Source organism: Aedes albopictus, chromosome 2, assembly GCF_035046485.1.
Source record: "Aedes albopictus strain Foshan chromosome 2, AalbF5, whole genome shotgun sequence".
NCBI lineage: Eukaryota > Metazoa > Arthropoda > Insecta > Diptera > Culicidae > Aedes > Aedes albopictus.
Genome location: NC_085137.1, coordinates 291,668,559 through 291,687,272, shown reverse-complemented (window position 1 = coordinate 291,687,272; position 18,714 = coordinate 291,668,559). Strand labels below are relative to the sequence as shown.

Sequence of the window (18,714 nt, the reverse complement as noted above, 5' to 3'; positions counted from 1 at the left end):
TTCGTCTTGAAAGACGGCTACGAATCCAAAAATAATTCTCCTAGACGCCTGTTTGAAACTAAGAGGACAGACTGCCAAAGCCATTATGAAGTGTTGTGATCGATCCAGCTTCAAGGTGCAATCGCATGACAGCTAAAATTTCTCACTATTTTCTTAACGAACAAGTGCTACCATAACGAATTACAGTGCAGTGATTCACGTGTAAAATGACACCAGTCAACAGACATGATGGACACATATTTGGCTTGTTCACAAAGCCAAAGTTACACAATCATCTGGCTTGTTGCAAAGAATTGACAATACTTTATAGTAATTACAATGCGATGGTTCACGTTGCTCGCATGTCATCATGTATTGTGTTCGAATAAATAGGCTTGTAATATTGATCTACCCTTATGTTTATTACCCAAATATTGGAACCCAATCATCACTTCAGTTCTTGCCTCTCAGTTCCACACTTTTGGAAATGCATTCTAAACTGAATAGCAATAGACGTACATATCTCCTGTTGAGGTTCCCAACAGATACATCAATTGCGACTGTACATATCTGATAGTTAGTTCAGAGTTGAGTTGAATAACTATTGCAATGTTGAAAAGCATATACGCCTAAGTTAGTTCATTTTTATTGAAAGCAGCAAACACCGGGTGCACAAGGTTACCTAGAAATATGTTCCTTTTACGAGAGTAAAGTTCTTGGACTACAGTCACTTAATCTGTACCACATAAGTCCGCAAAGACTTCTCGTTGCTGTTCTTTTGTGCTGAAAATTGAATACTTATCGTAGCCACTACTCAAACTGCTACACAAGATCAGATTTTTTATAGTTATAGCACAAAAATAGAACAGTAGCAATAGAACCTATTCGGTATCGAATGAAAAGCAACAGCGGCATAAATACACTGGGTAACACGCCTAATGTGAATGCATTGGGTAAAAAATAAAGCTAATAAACAACATATTAAAAATCACACACTGATTAAGCCTCGAGTTTGCAACTTAAGAAGGGTAGCAAATTATCCCGGAGAAATACAAGGTCCTCGGCACCCACATTAAAAAAAGCTTAGGCAGGCGAAAAAAACCTTTGCTGAAATGCTCCATTGAATTGGCATCTACATATATGCTTTTCAAACAACATTCCTAATTCTCAACTAGCATAGCTCAATCCTCTAATATTTCATGATGTGGCACGGAAATTTTGCTTATAGTGATAGTGAAAATACTGCAACTTGAATCTACAAGTGCTTTGATTTTTGAACAATCAAACAGTGTTAGTGCACAGTAGTGAACAATGTCTACGCAAGATCTCCAAAACCGAAGGTCGACACTTCTCCAACGCTATCAACCAGGAGCCGGTTCACAAAATCCACTGCAACAGCCACCGGATTCTGCACCCATCACCCGATCGACCAGCCAGCGAAGTCTGCAAAACTCCTCGCTTCTACAAAAATATTACCCGAAAACGACTTCTCAAGATCTACGAACAGGGCCCCCTACTCAACCCGAAACTGCATCAACTCAACCGAAGAGATCAAGTAGCCAACGTAGCTTAGACAAATCGAAACTGCTGCAACGTTACAACAAGCAAAACTCACTTGACTCCCAAGATGTGCCAAAGCCAGAGCCACAGCAATACAGCAGCCAAAAAAGGTTGGAAAGCTCAAAACTACTGCAACGATATAATGCTGTCAATAATTCTCAAGAATTTACGGGTCTCGCACCAAGAGAAAGCACCCCCGTGGCCCGCTTTCAACGCAGTGGAAGTTTGGACCACGATAAGATGACTCGATCATCTCTATTGTCTAAATACACCCCAAGGTTTGGGAAGTCTTTGGATAGGAATAAACCTCCCCCGATCAGCAGTTACAGCAACTACAGCAGTCAACAAAGTCTCGATCAACAGGACTCATCACAAAGTATTTCTGCTTCTCAAACAATAGGTGACTACGGAGGAGATCACTTCGACCAGTACGATGCTCGAAATCTACGTAGTCGATCGTCAAGTGTGGCAAAAGGCCTCAACCGTAAAAGTTTACAAAGAGATTTGCCACCTCCACTCAGAAGTTCAGAAATACAGAAAGAGAATGTTCCACTTGAACCTGTTACTCCTGAAACATTACCAGTAGTGGCGGCCTCCGTGCCTGTTATGGGAAACATTGCCTCAGCGCTCCCTATGCCCATGCTCACTGCAGTTACTCCTACTCCGATGCTCGAAATCAGTGCACCAACCCAAGAACCACTTCCAGAGACTACGCTACCACCAATGCCAATACAACCGGTCGTTTCCCAACCCCAACCGGAAACGCCAAAACGCAAAGAACCGGTTAAGCCACCGAGGAAGGACTTGGCTACTGTGGCGGCCGTGAGTATTCCCATTCCCAACATCAAAACCACAATCACTGTCGAACCACCAACGCCCATCATCCCCACTAAAAAGGATGCACCTGTCGTACCAAAAGATCCATCTCCACCATTGTTCAGTAATAGGGATCGCATGGAACATTATGGAGGCGTTCCCATTCTGTCATCCTCACCGCCATTTCAACCACCGTCGAAGCAACAATCCAAATCACCTGCACGAACTGTGTCATCGTCGACCAAGGATACCCTCCTACTTCCCATCACTGACTTCAGCAGTCGACGTAGCATGACTGATCTGCGCCAAGCCCAAGACGAAAGCAGCTCACTAACAATGGAAATTGACGAATTCAGCGACAGAAATGAACTAAGCAAGTTCACTAAAAAGAGAGACTCCATCAAAAGTACACTCGCTTCAGCTTTTGAACAAATTGCTGTATTATCCGTCCCACAAGCAAGAAGTGCCCTTGAAGAAGACGGCGAAACTATTGAGTCATTACCTCCAAACAGAAAGCTGAAGAAACGTGATCATACTTATCATCCCTCGTTTGTTCCTAAGCAAGCGAAGTTAGAAGAGAACGAAAGGAAAAAGCAAGAAGAAAAAGCAAAACAACACATACAAAAGAAGGAACAGGAACGGAAAAAAGAGGAAGAAAAACTGAAAAAAGAAGAAGAACGGCTCAAAAAGGAAAACGAAAAACTAAGAAAGGATGAAGAGCGACGTCGAAAAGAAGATGACAAAAAAATCAAAGCTGAAGAAGAGAAACACCGAAAGGAAGACGAGAAGAAAGCAAAAGCTGAGCAAGAAAAACTCAAAAAAGAAGCTGAAAAACTTGCGAAAGAGGAGGAAAAACTAATAAAAGAGGAAGAAAAGCGATTACGAGAGGAAGAGAAACGCCTACGCGAAGAAGAAAAACGAAAACGCAATGAAGAGATAAAGAAACAGAAGGAAGAGAAAAAGAAGGCCGCTTCCCAAAAGTCAGTACCCACAGACCAAATTGAACCGAAACAACCCGAAGAGGATACCATAGAATTTGGAAATCACCTTGAACAGTACAGCATTTCACCACCACCACCCAAACAAAGCACTTCGGTTGGAAAGCTACCTCTCGGTAGCCAAGGTGCTCTTAATCGGCACACCCTACCCGCGATGTCAACAACTATGTACAGCAGCCAGCAAAGCTTGGATCGAACTGGTGGAGCTCAGTCGAAGATGTTGCAACGATACGCTAAACGTAGTGGATCGCAAGACTTCACGCATTCCACGGACATTGAAGAAGCTCGAAAATTCATCAAAGACGTACACACAAGCCATGGTAGTCTGGACCAACAGCGGGCGACACGTTCAAGTCTACTTCAAAAGTACACACCGAAACCGCTGAGTGCGTCCACGGCTGGCGGTCCAACAGCAACAGTAGCGGTTTCACCGCCAACTCCCAAGTCAACCAGTCAAGTCAGCTTGGATAAGACGCGCCTGGAAAAGTCATCTCTGTTGCAGCGGTACAACAAACCCAAAGAGGAATCGGCGAATGGTCGAACTGGTGAGCTTCCGAATTCGGTGGAAGAACCAAGAAAGTCGGCTATTGTATTCGCACCAAAGAAGATTTCGGACAAACCAACCATGTTTGACTACCGGTAAGAATTTAACTGTTGTAAATTTTGTGAAATGTCGAAACATTAGCATAAGGAAATGGGATGGGGTGATTATAGTTTACCCATCAGTTCTGCTAAGTTCTCACAGCGAAATGCTGAATCTGTGTGTACCAATTTCGAACCATCGCGCAACAAAAAATTGCTGTGTAACATAGGTTTGTCCCAAGTGGAACAGAATATGGCAAAGATGGTAAGCCACACGGTTAGTGATTTTTAAGCATTGCCTTGTGATTTTCGAGAAGTAGCATCAATATCTCCGTTGAAAAACCATTATCAAACAGTTTTGATTTGACATCTCACTCAAAACAAAATGTGGTAAAGAAATATTAGGCATGATTTAGACATGTTTAGTATTTATGCCCAGTACTTAAATATGCATAATTTTCCAATATAATATTTGTAACTTGTAACTTAGAGTAGAATTTGAGGAAATTATGTAGATGATATTTCAGCTATTTTCCTCTACTTTTCATCCACCAAAAGTTTGTGGTCACCACTCAGTACACTCATTGCACAATTATGGGTCACTCAAGGAACAACCATTTCATAATATGAATCGTTTTTCATACAAAAATAACACTTTCATTATTTTTATTTTGTATTCTCATCATTGAAACCCCTCTTTATTGTTTTAAATAAAAATCTGCTTGTAAAATTCATTTTAGGCGGTGAAAATTACTAAAATATTGGTGAATAATGAAAACCACAATAATGGGTCAAAATTGGCTGTGTAACAATTATGGGTCAATTTGTTGCCTATTATGGGTCACTTAAGAGAAATCGGCTCAAAAATAATGTTTTGTCTATTTTTTCAATGAATGATCACTTATTCTCGATAGACCAACTATAGTAGAATCTAAAACTGGTCTCAAACCTCTTAACGAAGCGTGTTTTCACGATTTGGAATAAATTTTTCAAAATTGGGTCAAAATCTCCAACACAACCACCGATAAACGCCTAAAAGTATGCAATGCCCATGTACGCAGAACTGTCAATATTATGCTGCACAAAAAGTGACCCATAATTGTGTGATTTTCGGTGTTCCTTGGCACAATAATGAGTCACTTAAATTATGCCAGAAATAAGCTTTAATTGGCTGCAGTCACATGAATTTCTACATTTAGAACGTTAATTATACCATTGTTCTGGTGACGATACCATTTCGCACATGAAAATCACTGAAGCTCGCTTTTACAGAGCTTACGAAAGCAGCGCACGCACTGTCCGATATACACAATCGAAGCGTTACTTTGACAGCTAGTTTTGCGCCGATCAAAAAAATATTGAAAATATGTATGTTTTGATGTATAAGCCCGTGTGCGATACGTATAGTGACACAAAACAAATCAACTTATGTGCGAAAAATAATAATAGCTAACAAAAGCTTGCAATTAATTAGTATTTATCTATTAAAGTGGAAAGTGACTAATAATTGTGTGTGACCCATAATTGTGCAATGAGTGTATGATGCGTCGGCATTTAAGGGGTAATGAAACAAATAATAATAATGCCTTCTGTCAATCATTTTGATGCGACATTTGGGTTCAAAGCATCAAATTTAAGAGAAAAAGTATGAAACATACTTACTGATATTCAATTGTATGTTGATAAATTTTACTTCGAAGTGGTATTTTTTTTGCTTTTCACTTTATTTAATAAAAAAATGTGAAGCCTGGTGGCAATGATAATAACTCACAAAATATTTCAATGAATAATTTGTGTTAGATGAAGAGCGTAATTCAAAACATTGATCATTTTGACAACGTCATCTAGAAATTAGCGATAATATGATAATTACGATACATCAATATGAAATACCGATAGTTCCTATCGTTTGCCGTTTCAATTAACACCAAATTGATCAAAACTGCCTTTGGCTTGGTTTTTGTGATAATTGTTAGTAATATCGAAATGTTTTGTCTTATATACATTCAACGTCAGCAACATTCAACGTTATAATTGTCGGTGACGTTTTATTGAATGTTGTTGGTTGAGTTTCAAAGCTATCATTGACGATCTAAATTTTGAGAGGAGAAAAATTAATTATTCTTCTTCTTCTTTATGACTCTACGTCCCCAGTGAGACTTGACCTGCCTCACTTCAACTTATTGTTCCTTGAGCACTGCCACAGTTTTTAATTGATTCTTTGCCTGCCATTGCATGAATGTGTATGTTGTAAGGCAAGGGCAATGATACACTATGCCCAGGGAATCGAGATTTTTTTTTCGATTGGAACGGGAATCGAACCCGCCGTCTCCGGATTGGCGATCCATAGCCTTAACCACTAGGCTAACTGGAGACCTTAAAGCTCTGGAATGAGTTCGATCACTATCAATATCTTGTAAATGAGGAATATGATCCACGTCTTTATAAACAAAAATAAAATGGTAAAATATATAACTAACAGGCTAAAATGCAAAAAAAAAGGCAAAAAGTTCAATAATAATCTCGAGGTACTGAATTTATAAATAAAAAAATTATAAATAAATTCACAGTTGACTTAAAACATACTTTTCCAAGTTTTTTACGCTTAAACCAATGACTTTTTGGTTCAACAAGGATTTTTATCACGAAAAAAGTACCTCGAGATTTGAAATACGAACAATTTTAAAACAAAAGTTTGCAAATCGTTTTTAAAGATATCCACCATAACGGCAAGATATCGCGTTTAAAATTTTGTGCTTTGGCTTATCCCTGTTAGGAAGGTTAGGATAGTGTGGGGCTGAGGCCGTCTTCTACCACAATATTAGAAGCCAGGACTACTCTCTCCTCGACCCACTAAACACATTCCTATGGTCGCCAAACCCTACGTCTCTCCGGAACCACAAAGAAGGTATTGCTTCAGAGAGGGGCTAGTGCACATTGCACCCTCAAGGTTAGCTGCGTAGCCTGCAGCAGCGAACATCGATGACTCGCTTTGGAGAGTCCATCACGGTAACATGCTGGTGCTTAGCCAGTTTCCCGAGTGGCCCTCACCACTCCCTTTGTCCTCGGAAGGCGGGCAGGGTCAACCCCGCCCGCGCCTTACTGCTGAGCGGACATCAAGAACTGATGCCCACGTGCAACCCGATCTGACCTGCCCGCAAAGGAAGAGTATCTGTACCCTTCAGGCCCTATCAGATGCATCCTTAGGTTGCAGACAGCAGGGTCTCACCTACCCCGACCCTTGCCGGGGACCCCTTCCCAACCGCGGGCTCGGATCCAACCCAGTAGACGACGCCACGACAGCACCGCTACCGGGACTTCCTCTCCGCGGCCACTTAATCGCTGTAAAGGTCGATCTCGACCGCAGGGCACCGGTATGACCTACGAAGCCGACTTCGAACCCCTGGACCACCTCTTGTACTGCACTTGGACTAGCCATTCTCCTCTGTAGCTCCCAGACGATATGGGTAATAGCCGTTGAAAAGGCGTTCCAGCCAAACTCATCCCTACACATCCTCTGGACCAAATTGTCCGGAGTTGTATCCTCCCCGCATGTGGCAAGCATGCGGTCACGCATTGTGCGATAACGCGGGGACACGAACAAAACGTGTTCCGCCGTTTCCTCTAAACCATTGCACACTGGCTTATCCCTGTGGAGGGTGCGCGGTGTAATGTGCTGTAACCTTCACTCTAGTGCTCCAATCTCTATGAATTTTGGAATGTGTAGTGTCTAGGGTTCCGGATCTTTTGGCCGAACGGCATTCGGCCGAATGCCGTTTGGCCGAAAAATGAATGATGAACTGCAATGAACATACCATTGATCTCCGCATCAGCTCGAAAGAACAGCGTATGATTCAAAGAAGGAAAATCTTTGATAAGATATTTCAACACCAACAAATCATTGAATGGCAAAACTTGAAAGAATAGCCAATAATCAAAAGAACGAAATATTTCTGATGATCATATTGGTAGTTAGAATGTCAAAAACTTCCTCTGAATTCTTCTGATCATAATTCGAATTCATTTTGTATCTATTTTTTCTTTCGCCATTGAGCGTCAAGTTGTGTGTGTTGTTGGCCATGAGTGACGTACCTGCGCAGGTTTTCTTCGTTGTCGGTGCCTCTCTTGGCCAATTGTCGACATTGGTGCGCTCCTCTAACTGCTCGCTGAATTAACGTTGCGGCGGGGGTGTCGGCGGCCCGGTACTCTGTCCGATCGTACGTTAACCGCACGCAGGTAGGCTGGAAGTATGCCCTCACTCCGTTAGACTGCCATCTGTTGGCGGGCGAGGAAGAGCACTAGTAGAGCACGAAAAGGTGACTTGAAGCCCAAATAAAAAGCGTCTCTGGGACGCTGAGGTCCACAGCAACATTAAAACAACATACACCAGAACGAATTCAATTTTAACAATTACCTTTTGAAAAATAAAAAGAATGCTCAGGAAACAGAGTGTCTGCCTCTGGCGACAAAATCCAATTATCAAAACATTACGAGACGAAAAACAAAAAAAAAACTATTAAAATCAAATTCACTTCAAACGACACAAATTTACTACACTACATTTCTAAGAAACACTACACCTTTAAAATCTAAAAACTGACAGAAGGTCGCCGAAGCTCACTTCTGTTCACCAGCCGACTCAACTTGGAAGTGATGGAGTCAAGTCCAATCCGTTAGTCAAGTAAATTTCTGCTATTGAAATAGTCGTCCCTTCGATGTACCACAATTATTTACAAGTGCGCCAAATTCAAATCGCACATGGCCGCCAAAACTATTTAGCACCATCAAAAAAAAAACTATAAGATAAGTAGCATGAATCGTTATTAGATTAGCCTAGACACAAACTTTACATGAAACGGATAATTTTAGCTTTACAAAATGGTTCAAATCCAAAGTCAACTTAACGATTCCAATTCAAATAATATTTTACTTAAAAAGAAGAAAAAACCACAAATTAACTAAAATAGTAATAATTTAAAGAAACGAACTTTGAATTAAAAATCTAAAATATTAAATATAACATATTTATCCAGATTTATTTAACTGAATTCAAACTTTATTTTACTTAAAACGATTACTTTACGCCAAAACGTTATAGAATTCCCTGGAAAATTCTAGTAGAAATTTCCGGGGGATTCTCGGGGGAACACCAGGGGAAATTCCCGGAGAAATTCTCCTGGATGCATCTCTGAAAAGAAGAAGCAAAATTGGCACTTTTTCATATCTTGAAGATGTTTTAAGAAGTGATTTGCGCTCTACCCAGCGTCACATGTGTGGCGATGTCTTACTGATAATCGAAGACGACTAATAACAAGACAGACACCTCCCCTTTTGCTCCATATACTTTAGGAGCTACAAGCACACTAGCGCCGCAAACGACTTCAGAGAACAACATCGTGAATGAGTTTGAGTGCCATGCTACAATTCTCGTGTACGTATTAGCATGTACTAGAAATCCTCTACATAGAGATGAGCGGAAGTTGCATACGTCGATTCGGCAACGCTGTTTGTTTTGTTTACAACAGCTTCCAACACTTACCACAAAGCTAGATGTTCAAACTTTTTGCGTGACTTCGTTGTGGTGCAAGTTGTTTTGTTTACATTTTCTAATTATGGTAGAATTTTTTTTCCAATTTTTTGTTGAAATAGCGGAGCAATCGAAGAAATCTGAAATTCAATGCAAAAGTGTTACGCTTATCATATCGGCAGAAGTGAAGCAAGAAGCAGCAATGGAAGTTCTTTCGACAAGTTCAGCAACAAAAGTGTCGTCATAAGCATGAGCTTTTGAAAGCAGAATCAATAAATTTTTATCTTTTTACTAAACATACATATGCCGCCAATTTCTCGATATTAAAAATAAATAATTTTTATTTATTTAGTTCCGATTGCAATACCATTCAAACGACGCCTTCCTACGAACGATAAGCATGTTCATTTGGCTCACACTTTGACAGTTCTCTCTGCACGATTGGCTCACAATGGCCGCCTCCGCAGATCTCTATAATGTAGGATTACTAGCATGTACAGGCACACAATCAAAGTTTTAATGTTGCTGTGAATCGTTGAGGGCGTTTCAACCATGTCGCCTGCGACAGAGTGGGAGCTGTCTGTCTTATTATTAGCCGCCTTCGCTGATAATTAAATCAACAGGTAACGTTTGACGTTTGTTCTGTTCCAGAGGTTATTGAGAAGACAAGTCTTTCAGCCCATAAAACCGATGCGGTGTGCGCACGGATATTCAGCAAGATCATGATGAGAGTGACGAACGGGTTCGATTCCCGGTCGATTCAGGAACTTTTCTTAATGGAAATTTTTCAACTTCCTTGAGCATCTTCGCGTATCGAAAGGATGTTTTTCAAAACATGCTTTTTAAAACTCGCCTAAGTTGAAGAGCAGAATTTGTCCCAGTTGGGACGTTACGCCAAGAAGGGAGAGAACTCTTTTACCAATATAAAAATATGTTGGTTTAAAAGTTGGATAGGGTTAGGCACTAAAGGAGTGAAAAGGTTTTAGTTGGCGAACATATTTGACCGTTTTCATAAGTTTCGCATTTGTTCGTTACGGAAATTACACTACTCGACAAAATTTTACAAAATTTGGTGTTATGGGATGAGAAAAAAAATAACTGCGGTTTGGGACCCTAGAAGTGCCATAGTGAAAGAATTTTTGAAAAATATTGGACCAGGCCTTCACAGTTCAAAACCGAAGTTTGTATGGAGAACTTGGGGTGTTCAATTGATATGCGCATTAGAACGTGCCATGCATATTTTTAGGCGTTTTCGGTAATTAGGTTAATTTCGTTATTGCCTAACGCCTAAATATATGCACAGCGCGTTCTAATGCACATATCAATTGAATACCCCAAGTTCTCCATACAAATTTCGGTTTTGAACTGTGAAGGTCCGGTCCAATATTTTTCAAAAAATCTTTCACTATGACACTTCTAGGGTCCCATAACAAAAATTAGTGTTGAACGGTGTTATAAATGAAGCCAAAAGACATCAATTCAATTTATATTGATTTCAGGCAATGCTGAGTGAGGCAAATTTTATTTTTTCTTGTTCAAAAAAGGTGGATATACCGGGTCAAAAAGCTGACAAAATCGGGTTACTACTGCGTATATTTTTGTAATGGCATTCTGGAAGTGATCCAATTAGTTGTCGAATCGTATACCTGTTACTTTGAATATGACTCTACCAATTTATTGGAAACCCACATAATTCCATGACGTTAATCCATGTTTTAATATGAAATTTCAATCTGATATGCTCTGCACGGATTCTCAAATCATGTTTGCACCCTATAGATTGCAATCTGTGAATAGGTTTCGTGGATTTTATTGTGTGTTTTTAGGGTACTATCAAAGTTACTACAAAATCAAATTTAACTTCCACACACAAACAGTGTGAATCTGTCACATAACGCCTGCTTGTTGTGCAACTCAGCGAACTGTACCACTTCATCTTCAAAGTAATACCAAGCATAATCACATCCCTTTCGTCTATCCAGGGATCGCATCACCGACCAAAGGTGACTCCCAGATCTTCCATACTTCCCCTTTAACAACACACTATCCGTGTTGATTGTGGGCACGCACAATACTTTCGGCCTTTAGTAGCAGCAACAATCGCACTCTATTCAGCATTCCCTTCCCAACTGATTCTAAGGACAGGGCCGGCGCCGTTTTTGATCAACAATGTACGAGCTGCTTAAATAGTACTTTGAGAATAAGTGGAGTGTCCCAGCCTTATTCATTTGGATTACAGTGCAATTGGCACCAGTTTAGATCAATCACGGCATGTACAGTCAGTCTAAGCTAAGCTAAGACTGCACCACTACGATTGTTGGGTTATATAACGGATAATTATTTTTTGACAAACGTAATCGTAGATTTCATGTTACTAGTGGTATTAATGTTTAATTTACACCTAGTTTAAAACAGAGAACTAAACAATATGCAACTTTCATTTTTTTTTCTTTCAGTGATCACGAATATGAGCCAATCGGTGAGCCAGTTGACGATAAAATTGCCGAACAAAAACCTTCGGCAGCCAAAGGTATTCTGGCGCTGCCAACCGATGACCAGAAAAGAAAACTGTCCACTTCGTCGCTCCGGGTCCCTCTGGATGACGGCGATACCATCAGCATGGAAGAGCTGCAAAAGGACATCGAGGATCGGTACTTCAATCGACCCTCCGAAGAACAGGTGACAATGGAAATTCCGGAACCAGTCGAGGCAGCTGCACAGGAAAAGACTAGCAAAGTCAAATTAGCAATGGCTCGTGCGCAGGAGAGTGGCAAGAAAGCCATGGCCAGAGCGCAAGAAAGCAGCAAAAATGCTATGGTCAAAGCGCAGGAGGGTAGCAAAAGTCTGCACCAGAAGTTACGCAAACAGACCGACAAATTCAAAACCAAAATGACGAATATCAACATTAAGAAGGACAAAGATGTCGCCCCTCTAGCATCCCCAGAGATTGTTACCACTCCTGAAATCGAAAAACTGGATTTCACTATTGCAGAACCTAAGGCAGAACAAGAGACGGGTGAAACAGAGCCTACTCAAGCAGCAAGTGAGGAAGTTACGGAGCAAGCAGAAATCGAAGAAGCAACAGCAGAAAATGGTGCCGCAAAGAAGAAATTCAGAGGAGCAGATTTTAGCAAAATCAAAATGCCAAAACTCCATAAACCGGATTTCAAACGACCAGAATTCACAAAAATTTCCAAGCCAAAGATGCCAAAGCTGAAACGTCCAGAAATGCCAAAGTTTTTAACTGAAAAGCCAGATTTTTCCAAACTAAAAATGCCCGAAAAAATTGGAACCTTGAAAATCCAACGAAGCAAGTCTATGAAAGAACCAGTTCTGTCCAGTGCTACAAGCGCTGCATCGCCGTCCGATATTGAGACACCCTCTGCCCTTGATGGAGCAGACACCAAGAAGAAGATAAACTACACCGATTTTAGTACCTATCCACGTCTGTTGGACAAATTCAAGCGACAAAAATCGGTGCCAAGTAATGCGAGTGTTCGAGCCTCTACACCACCACCACTGGAGTTTACGAAAGCGGGAAAGACGTCTCGTACGAAGGGCACTGGTTTCGTATCGCGTTGGGCCGAGAAATCGTCCGAAGATGCGGGTAGCACACGTTTCTTCACCGGAAGTGAGCTCGGCGAACGCGAAGGATCAGTCGAGAAACGAATGCGACAACGTTTGGAAAGGGCAGAGTTTGAAGAGCCAGAGCTGGCTGTCACTGCCGAACAGAAGCAACTCGAAGAATATGACAAAGAAAACCGAGAGATTCACCTTTTGTCCGCGGCACGACATGACGAGTTTATGAAGCGTAAGCCACCCATGGAACGACAAGAGTCAGATCTGGCGTCGGAGGAAGAGAAACAGTTCTGGGCTAGCTCGCTTGGGCAGAAGATTCGTCAAAATATCGATATGAATAGCAACGACTTTGATTTCTTGGATGAGGAGGATCGTCTTCGAACGGCTCGGGAAAGCGAAGCCTTGGGATTAAGTGCGCATGATCGGGCAAGATTCCTGGGTGAGCCAACCGGTGAACACTCAGAAAAGGACTATGATATGCGTTCTACAACCCCATACTCCAACAAAGAGTGTCAGTCTTCTGGCAGTTCTGGAATTCGGCGGCGTAAGGGTGTTATAGAAGAAATCGATGATGACGAATTCTTCCTCCGTCAAAAGGGAATTTCCAAAGATAACATTCAAATGGGTGAATATATAAGCTCCGCCATTAAGGAAGGATTGAGCACACCGAAAAATGCATTGGCTGAAATGGGAAGATATGACGCATACTATGACGACGAAGCAGATGCTAGCGAAAGAATGAGCATGGAATACCGCGCAGAGCATGGTGCCGGGGGACGCTACTATCAACCTAGCGTCGAATCGGATGATGTTTCCAACAAGCAAAGCTTCACTGACGAATTCCGCAAACAAGCTGACTTTTTCAAGACATTCCCTCCAGATCGTCCCATGAGAAAGCATAAAAAATCATACACTGACGAACATTTCGATGATGATCACCAAAAGGTACCCTACGATTCGTACGAACAGGAAGAGGAACAAGATGTGGAATTTTACGGCCGAGATCGTAAGTATGGCAGCGAGCAGCCGGAAATCCGCACAGAAAAGGAAGAGCGTTTCATGGATGAGGAAAGCGTTGGTAATGGATTCACCCTCACCGGCACAGCCATACCACCAACACCGCCTAGACGTCGCAAGAAGCGTTTCCGTGACGTCACACCATCGGAACTCACCCCATTCGGAAATGGCCTCACATCCAAACCCATATACAATAGCTTTACTCTAGGACCCGAAACGGTACATTGTTTTGTTTCAATGATTTTCGTAACACTGCTTGCAATAAGATAACCTATACTTTGTTGAATTCCAGCACGTTTTCAATGCCGATGTCCCGTTGGCACAAGAGGAGAGTTTCACAACGCCTATACCAACACCCAGAAGGTCGCGATCGCGATCACAGCTGTCGAAATTCATGGATGATGATAGAACATCAAGAGGGGCAGAGTCCTACATTTTCGGAGCCGAAGACAACGCTTTGGTGAAGCTCGCTATCGACATGTCTGAATCGAATGGGTATGCATTGGACAAATCCCAAGAATGTATTCAATACAAAACTTCTTTTTTTTCTCAAACAGCTACGCAACTGTACGAAAGGAACCTCCGCCTCGTCCGCCAGCTCCGATTCGCCGTAGGAAATCAACCCGTTCTCTGGGGGATCAACGACAGTTCAGCACCCTACCAAACTTCCACTCGGTTTCTCCTGCCCGCCCGTCTCGCAACTACAGTACCATCAGTCCCAACAGACCACCCCGTGGTAGATCAATTTCGAGTCTAAATGAAAGTGCTAGGTGAGTTGTTTTAGAGGGGAAATAACGGCATCGCAATTTCTGACCTATGAATGAAGCAGCTGGGTCGGTAGCCAATTCTCTATACACTCAAGGAGAGTATCCACAACTTCGCGACTTTTCTTGTCTACACGTATACAGCCATTCATTTAAATAATCCGAGGAAGTTATAGGTATAATGGACTACTTCTAACATTTTTTTGTTAGTTTTAATGCTTGCTGTACATCCATAAGGCATCATTAAAGCATTAAAGTGGCTAGGGCTACTGTGCAGTTTTATGATTCTTCAATATAGCCCATGCGTGGGATCATCTCGCACTAGCCACTCAATTCTATAGAAAACAAAATATTTACTTGAAAATCGTTGGTCACGTTGATAATGAGGTTAATGTTGGTCCATTGCTTTCTGGGATAAAACATAGGTACAATGTCCATGCTCGGATAGCAGAATTCTCACCAAGTGCACCGCGACAAACCATATGGTTTATGAAACTGCCGAAGCCGCCATATTCCCCAAATTTTATATTCGGATCAATCTCTTTATATCTGTTTATATTTCAGCAAACTTCCAAGCATCAGCAAGGATGACATTACTCAATATGAAGACATCGAAGCGGTTGATAACCAAGTGAAGCTCCACGAAACGCTTCAATCTGGTGAGGTTGTTAAGAAGATGAAAGATCGACCGCTGCCACCTCCACCACGTCCGCCAAGGGATACTAGGAAACCTCGCAGGTTTGACCATGATGACCGATTTGACTTTGACGGCGGAGCAGAGAGAATAACCACACTGGATACGATGGAGCCAAGAGTTATTGAAGAAGTAGAGATCGCCATCCAAACGGATCCAGTATCCGAAGACTTCGAACTGGATATTGAAGTGTCGGAAACAATCAGCAAACCCGGTAAAACACTTCAAGAAATTCTAAAAGAAGAACAACAAGCTGAGATTGATCGAGCACGCCAACTAGCGGAGGCAAGCAATTTGATGAGGGATATCCAAAAATTCAGAGATTCTACATCCTCATTATCGCTTCACGGTAGTCGTCCAGAAACGCCATCTGCAATGACATTCGAGCGAAGGGTTTCAGCTCCTTCTACGTCTCAAATGATGCCAAGTTTGAGCAGTGAAAATCTTACCGAACAGGATTTAGCTAACATCGACGATGATAAGTTCATAGCAGAGCTAGTGAAAAAGTACGTTTCTGAGGAAAAAGTAACTGACAATTCAAAGAAACCACATAAACCAACAGAAGAACCTAAAGCTACAGTTGAGACAATAGAACCGGAAAAATTACGAGAAATTGAATCAATGATAGTAAATGAGGATATGCAAAGAGAAGACATCCAAACTGTTCAATCGAGACCATCGGCACCTCCACGAAGACGGTCTCTGGTATCATCAACTCAAGATATACCAACAAGCATAGAAATTCCACAAAATGTTATAGAAGAAATTGTGGAACGCATTAGAACAAACGAACAGCAACACATTGCAGAATTGGAGCATCTCCATCAACAACAGTTGGATGATTTGAGGAAACAGCAGGAAGAACAAAGACTCTTACAAGAACAAAAGCTAGAAGAACAGCAAAAAATGCTACTAGAACAGCAAAACCAACAGCTACACGAAACACAACAGCTTAAGGAGCAAATTCTGCTACAGCAAGAGCAACAAATGGCTCTTCTCCAACAGCAGCAACAGCAACAACAACAGTTGCTATTAGCTCAACAACAACAGCAAATCCTGCTTCAACAACAAGAAAAAGAACGAGAACTTCAGAGGGAAAAAGAACGCGAGCTCCTTCGTGAACGCGAAATCGAACTGGAGAAAGCGCGCGAGAGGGAACGTGAGCTACATCACGCAAGAGAACTGGAATTACAGCGAGCACGGGATTTGGAGCAGCAACGTGCTAAGGAACTGGAGCACCAAAGATTGCGTGAACTTGAACTGCAGCGAACAATGGAGCTGGAGCATCAACGTCTAAGAGAACTCGAACAACAGCGAATTCAGGAAGCTGAAATCCAACGAGCGCGTGAGGCGGAGCTACAACGGGCGAGAGATGCTGAACTTCAGAGAGCTCGAGAAACCGAAATTCAACGAATTCGGGAAACTGAAATGTTGCGAGCACAAGAAGCAGAATTACTTAAACTCAAGGAAATGGAGCGCAAAATGAGAGAAAGCCAAGTAAGAGAAACTACAGCAAATCAGTCTGAACCTGCAGAAGCAGCAGTTGAGGAAAAGTCTGAAGTTACAGATTCTGTAGCTCAAACATCAGAAGTCAGTGAAAGTGTCCGTGAAACAGCAACGTCCGAAGAGAAGCCAGCAGCTGAAGCCATCCCTGTTCGTCCACCTCCTCCACGAATAAGTCCTCAAATACATGCCCAATTTCCATATCAAGAATATCTGCCCTATTCTCTGCCACCACAACCGTTCTATCCTACAAGGAATCTTTCAGACGATGAAGCAGCTTATCCACAAGCACCTCACCGTCGTCGAAGGCATCATCGGTCTAGAAGAGAATCAACTTCTGAGGAAGAGATTCCACGTGAGCCACGAAAGCAACGTCACGGCACGCGCTCTCCTGAACCATCGATTCCGGCTTTGGGCAGTCAGCTAATACGAGCTTGTGGAACTTCAATCCGAGAAACGGGAGATGAACTCATGACTATTTTGCGAGCAAGTAGCAAAGACGAAAACAAACGCGATTTGCACATTGCTCTTATCATTCTTATTGTTATTGTTGCCGGCCTGATGGCCCTTGGAATGAGTGGAGAACAGTCCGTCCATCACCATCATTGGGATTACTTCAATCCACCTGGAAACAGCGGACGTTAACTGAATGATTTTGTGATACCACCTGCAAAACGAATAGGAAGTCCCCATCGACAGCCATGTTGTTTTTCTTGGATACAAATACTCATTCACAGCTAACTTAATTCATAGATTTCTTTATTACATCAATATGGAATTGTTAACTTTTGTAACGCATCGTGTTAATCTTAGAACATCGTTAATTTTAAATTGTTTCTACAATCTGCATTTGAGCGTTTACTAAACATTAGAAGTCGATCATTAAGCTGTTAAATCATATTTATTTTCGCCATTCTACAGCTACAACTGTAATCAGTTATCACACAACGCACATAAACCCGCACATTGTTAATCAATTCTGCACATTTTATCTAACACTGCACCTTGGAAAAAAAATCTTCCATTCTTTATTCAAGAATTAGCTGACGGATTTCTTATTTAGCCAAGTAGTGTACAGTAGAAATTATCGTCAGAATAACACTTATTGCGAATATCAGGTGAATAGCACACGTGGTTCCAAACCCAGCGAGTTTCAATGCTAGTCAGAGATTGTAAATAGGGAGTAAAGATCTGGATATCCAACCCTTCATTGTTAATTTATTTGTTTTTGTACCATAATCACATTTCGATAGAGAAATAATAAACATTTTGGCAACAAAGAACATAACGACTAATTTATTAAAAATCAGATGACTACCCTTCTTTGCATTACGCGTAATATTAAATTTATACCAGTCGTAGAACATTTAAACATTTATTACATTTATTGAGCTGAACTTTGAGAGAATGTGTTAAAAAATGTCTTACGGAAGACTCTTACCATAAAAACTTTGGAAATGTCGATCATCATCCCGTATCTTGATGCGATGGAACATTTATTTTATATCAGCCGACAAAGCATAATGGAAGAGACTGAAAAGGCTAGGAACTGCTGGACGCGACGCTAATAAGACCGGGTGTTTTGAAAAGGAAAGATAGAACTATACGCCTCTGTCCATTTTGCTTAAAAAGCACACAGATAAAAATAATGAGATTTACACGTCAAGTAAACTTCAGTTTAGTCATGCAAACATA

At 41.5% G+C, this 18,714-nt stretch overlaps 1 protein-coding gene across 10 annotated transcripts in view; it reads left to right on the top strand.

Annotated features, from left to right (window-relative positions):
• LOC109414220 (titin) overlaps positions 1-18,307 on the top strand; it is a 74,387-nt gene extending 56,080 nt beyond the window's left edge. For 8 of the 10 annotated variants that reach the window (XM_062852073.1, XM_029859742.2, XM_062852074.1 and 5 more), the window contains 4 exons: positions 11,919-14,277; positions 14,351-14,553; positions 14,616-14,828; positions 15,387-18,307. In XM_062852073.1, coding sequence (XP_062708057.1) covers positions 11,919-14,277; positions 14,351-14,553; positions 14,616-14,828; positions 15,387-17,664 — 5,053 coding nt within the window. In that variant the 3' untranslated portion in view covers positions 17,665-18,307. Of the gene's footprint in view, positions 1-1,154; positions 3,993-11,918; positions 14,278-14,350; positions 14,554-14,615; positions 14,829-15,386 lie in introns of all 10 variants that reach the window. The other 2 variants (XM_062852077.1, XM_062852076.1) reach the window with 2 other exon arrangements.
• The last annotated feature ends 407 nt before the right edge of the window (positions 18,308-18,714 follow it).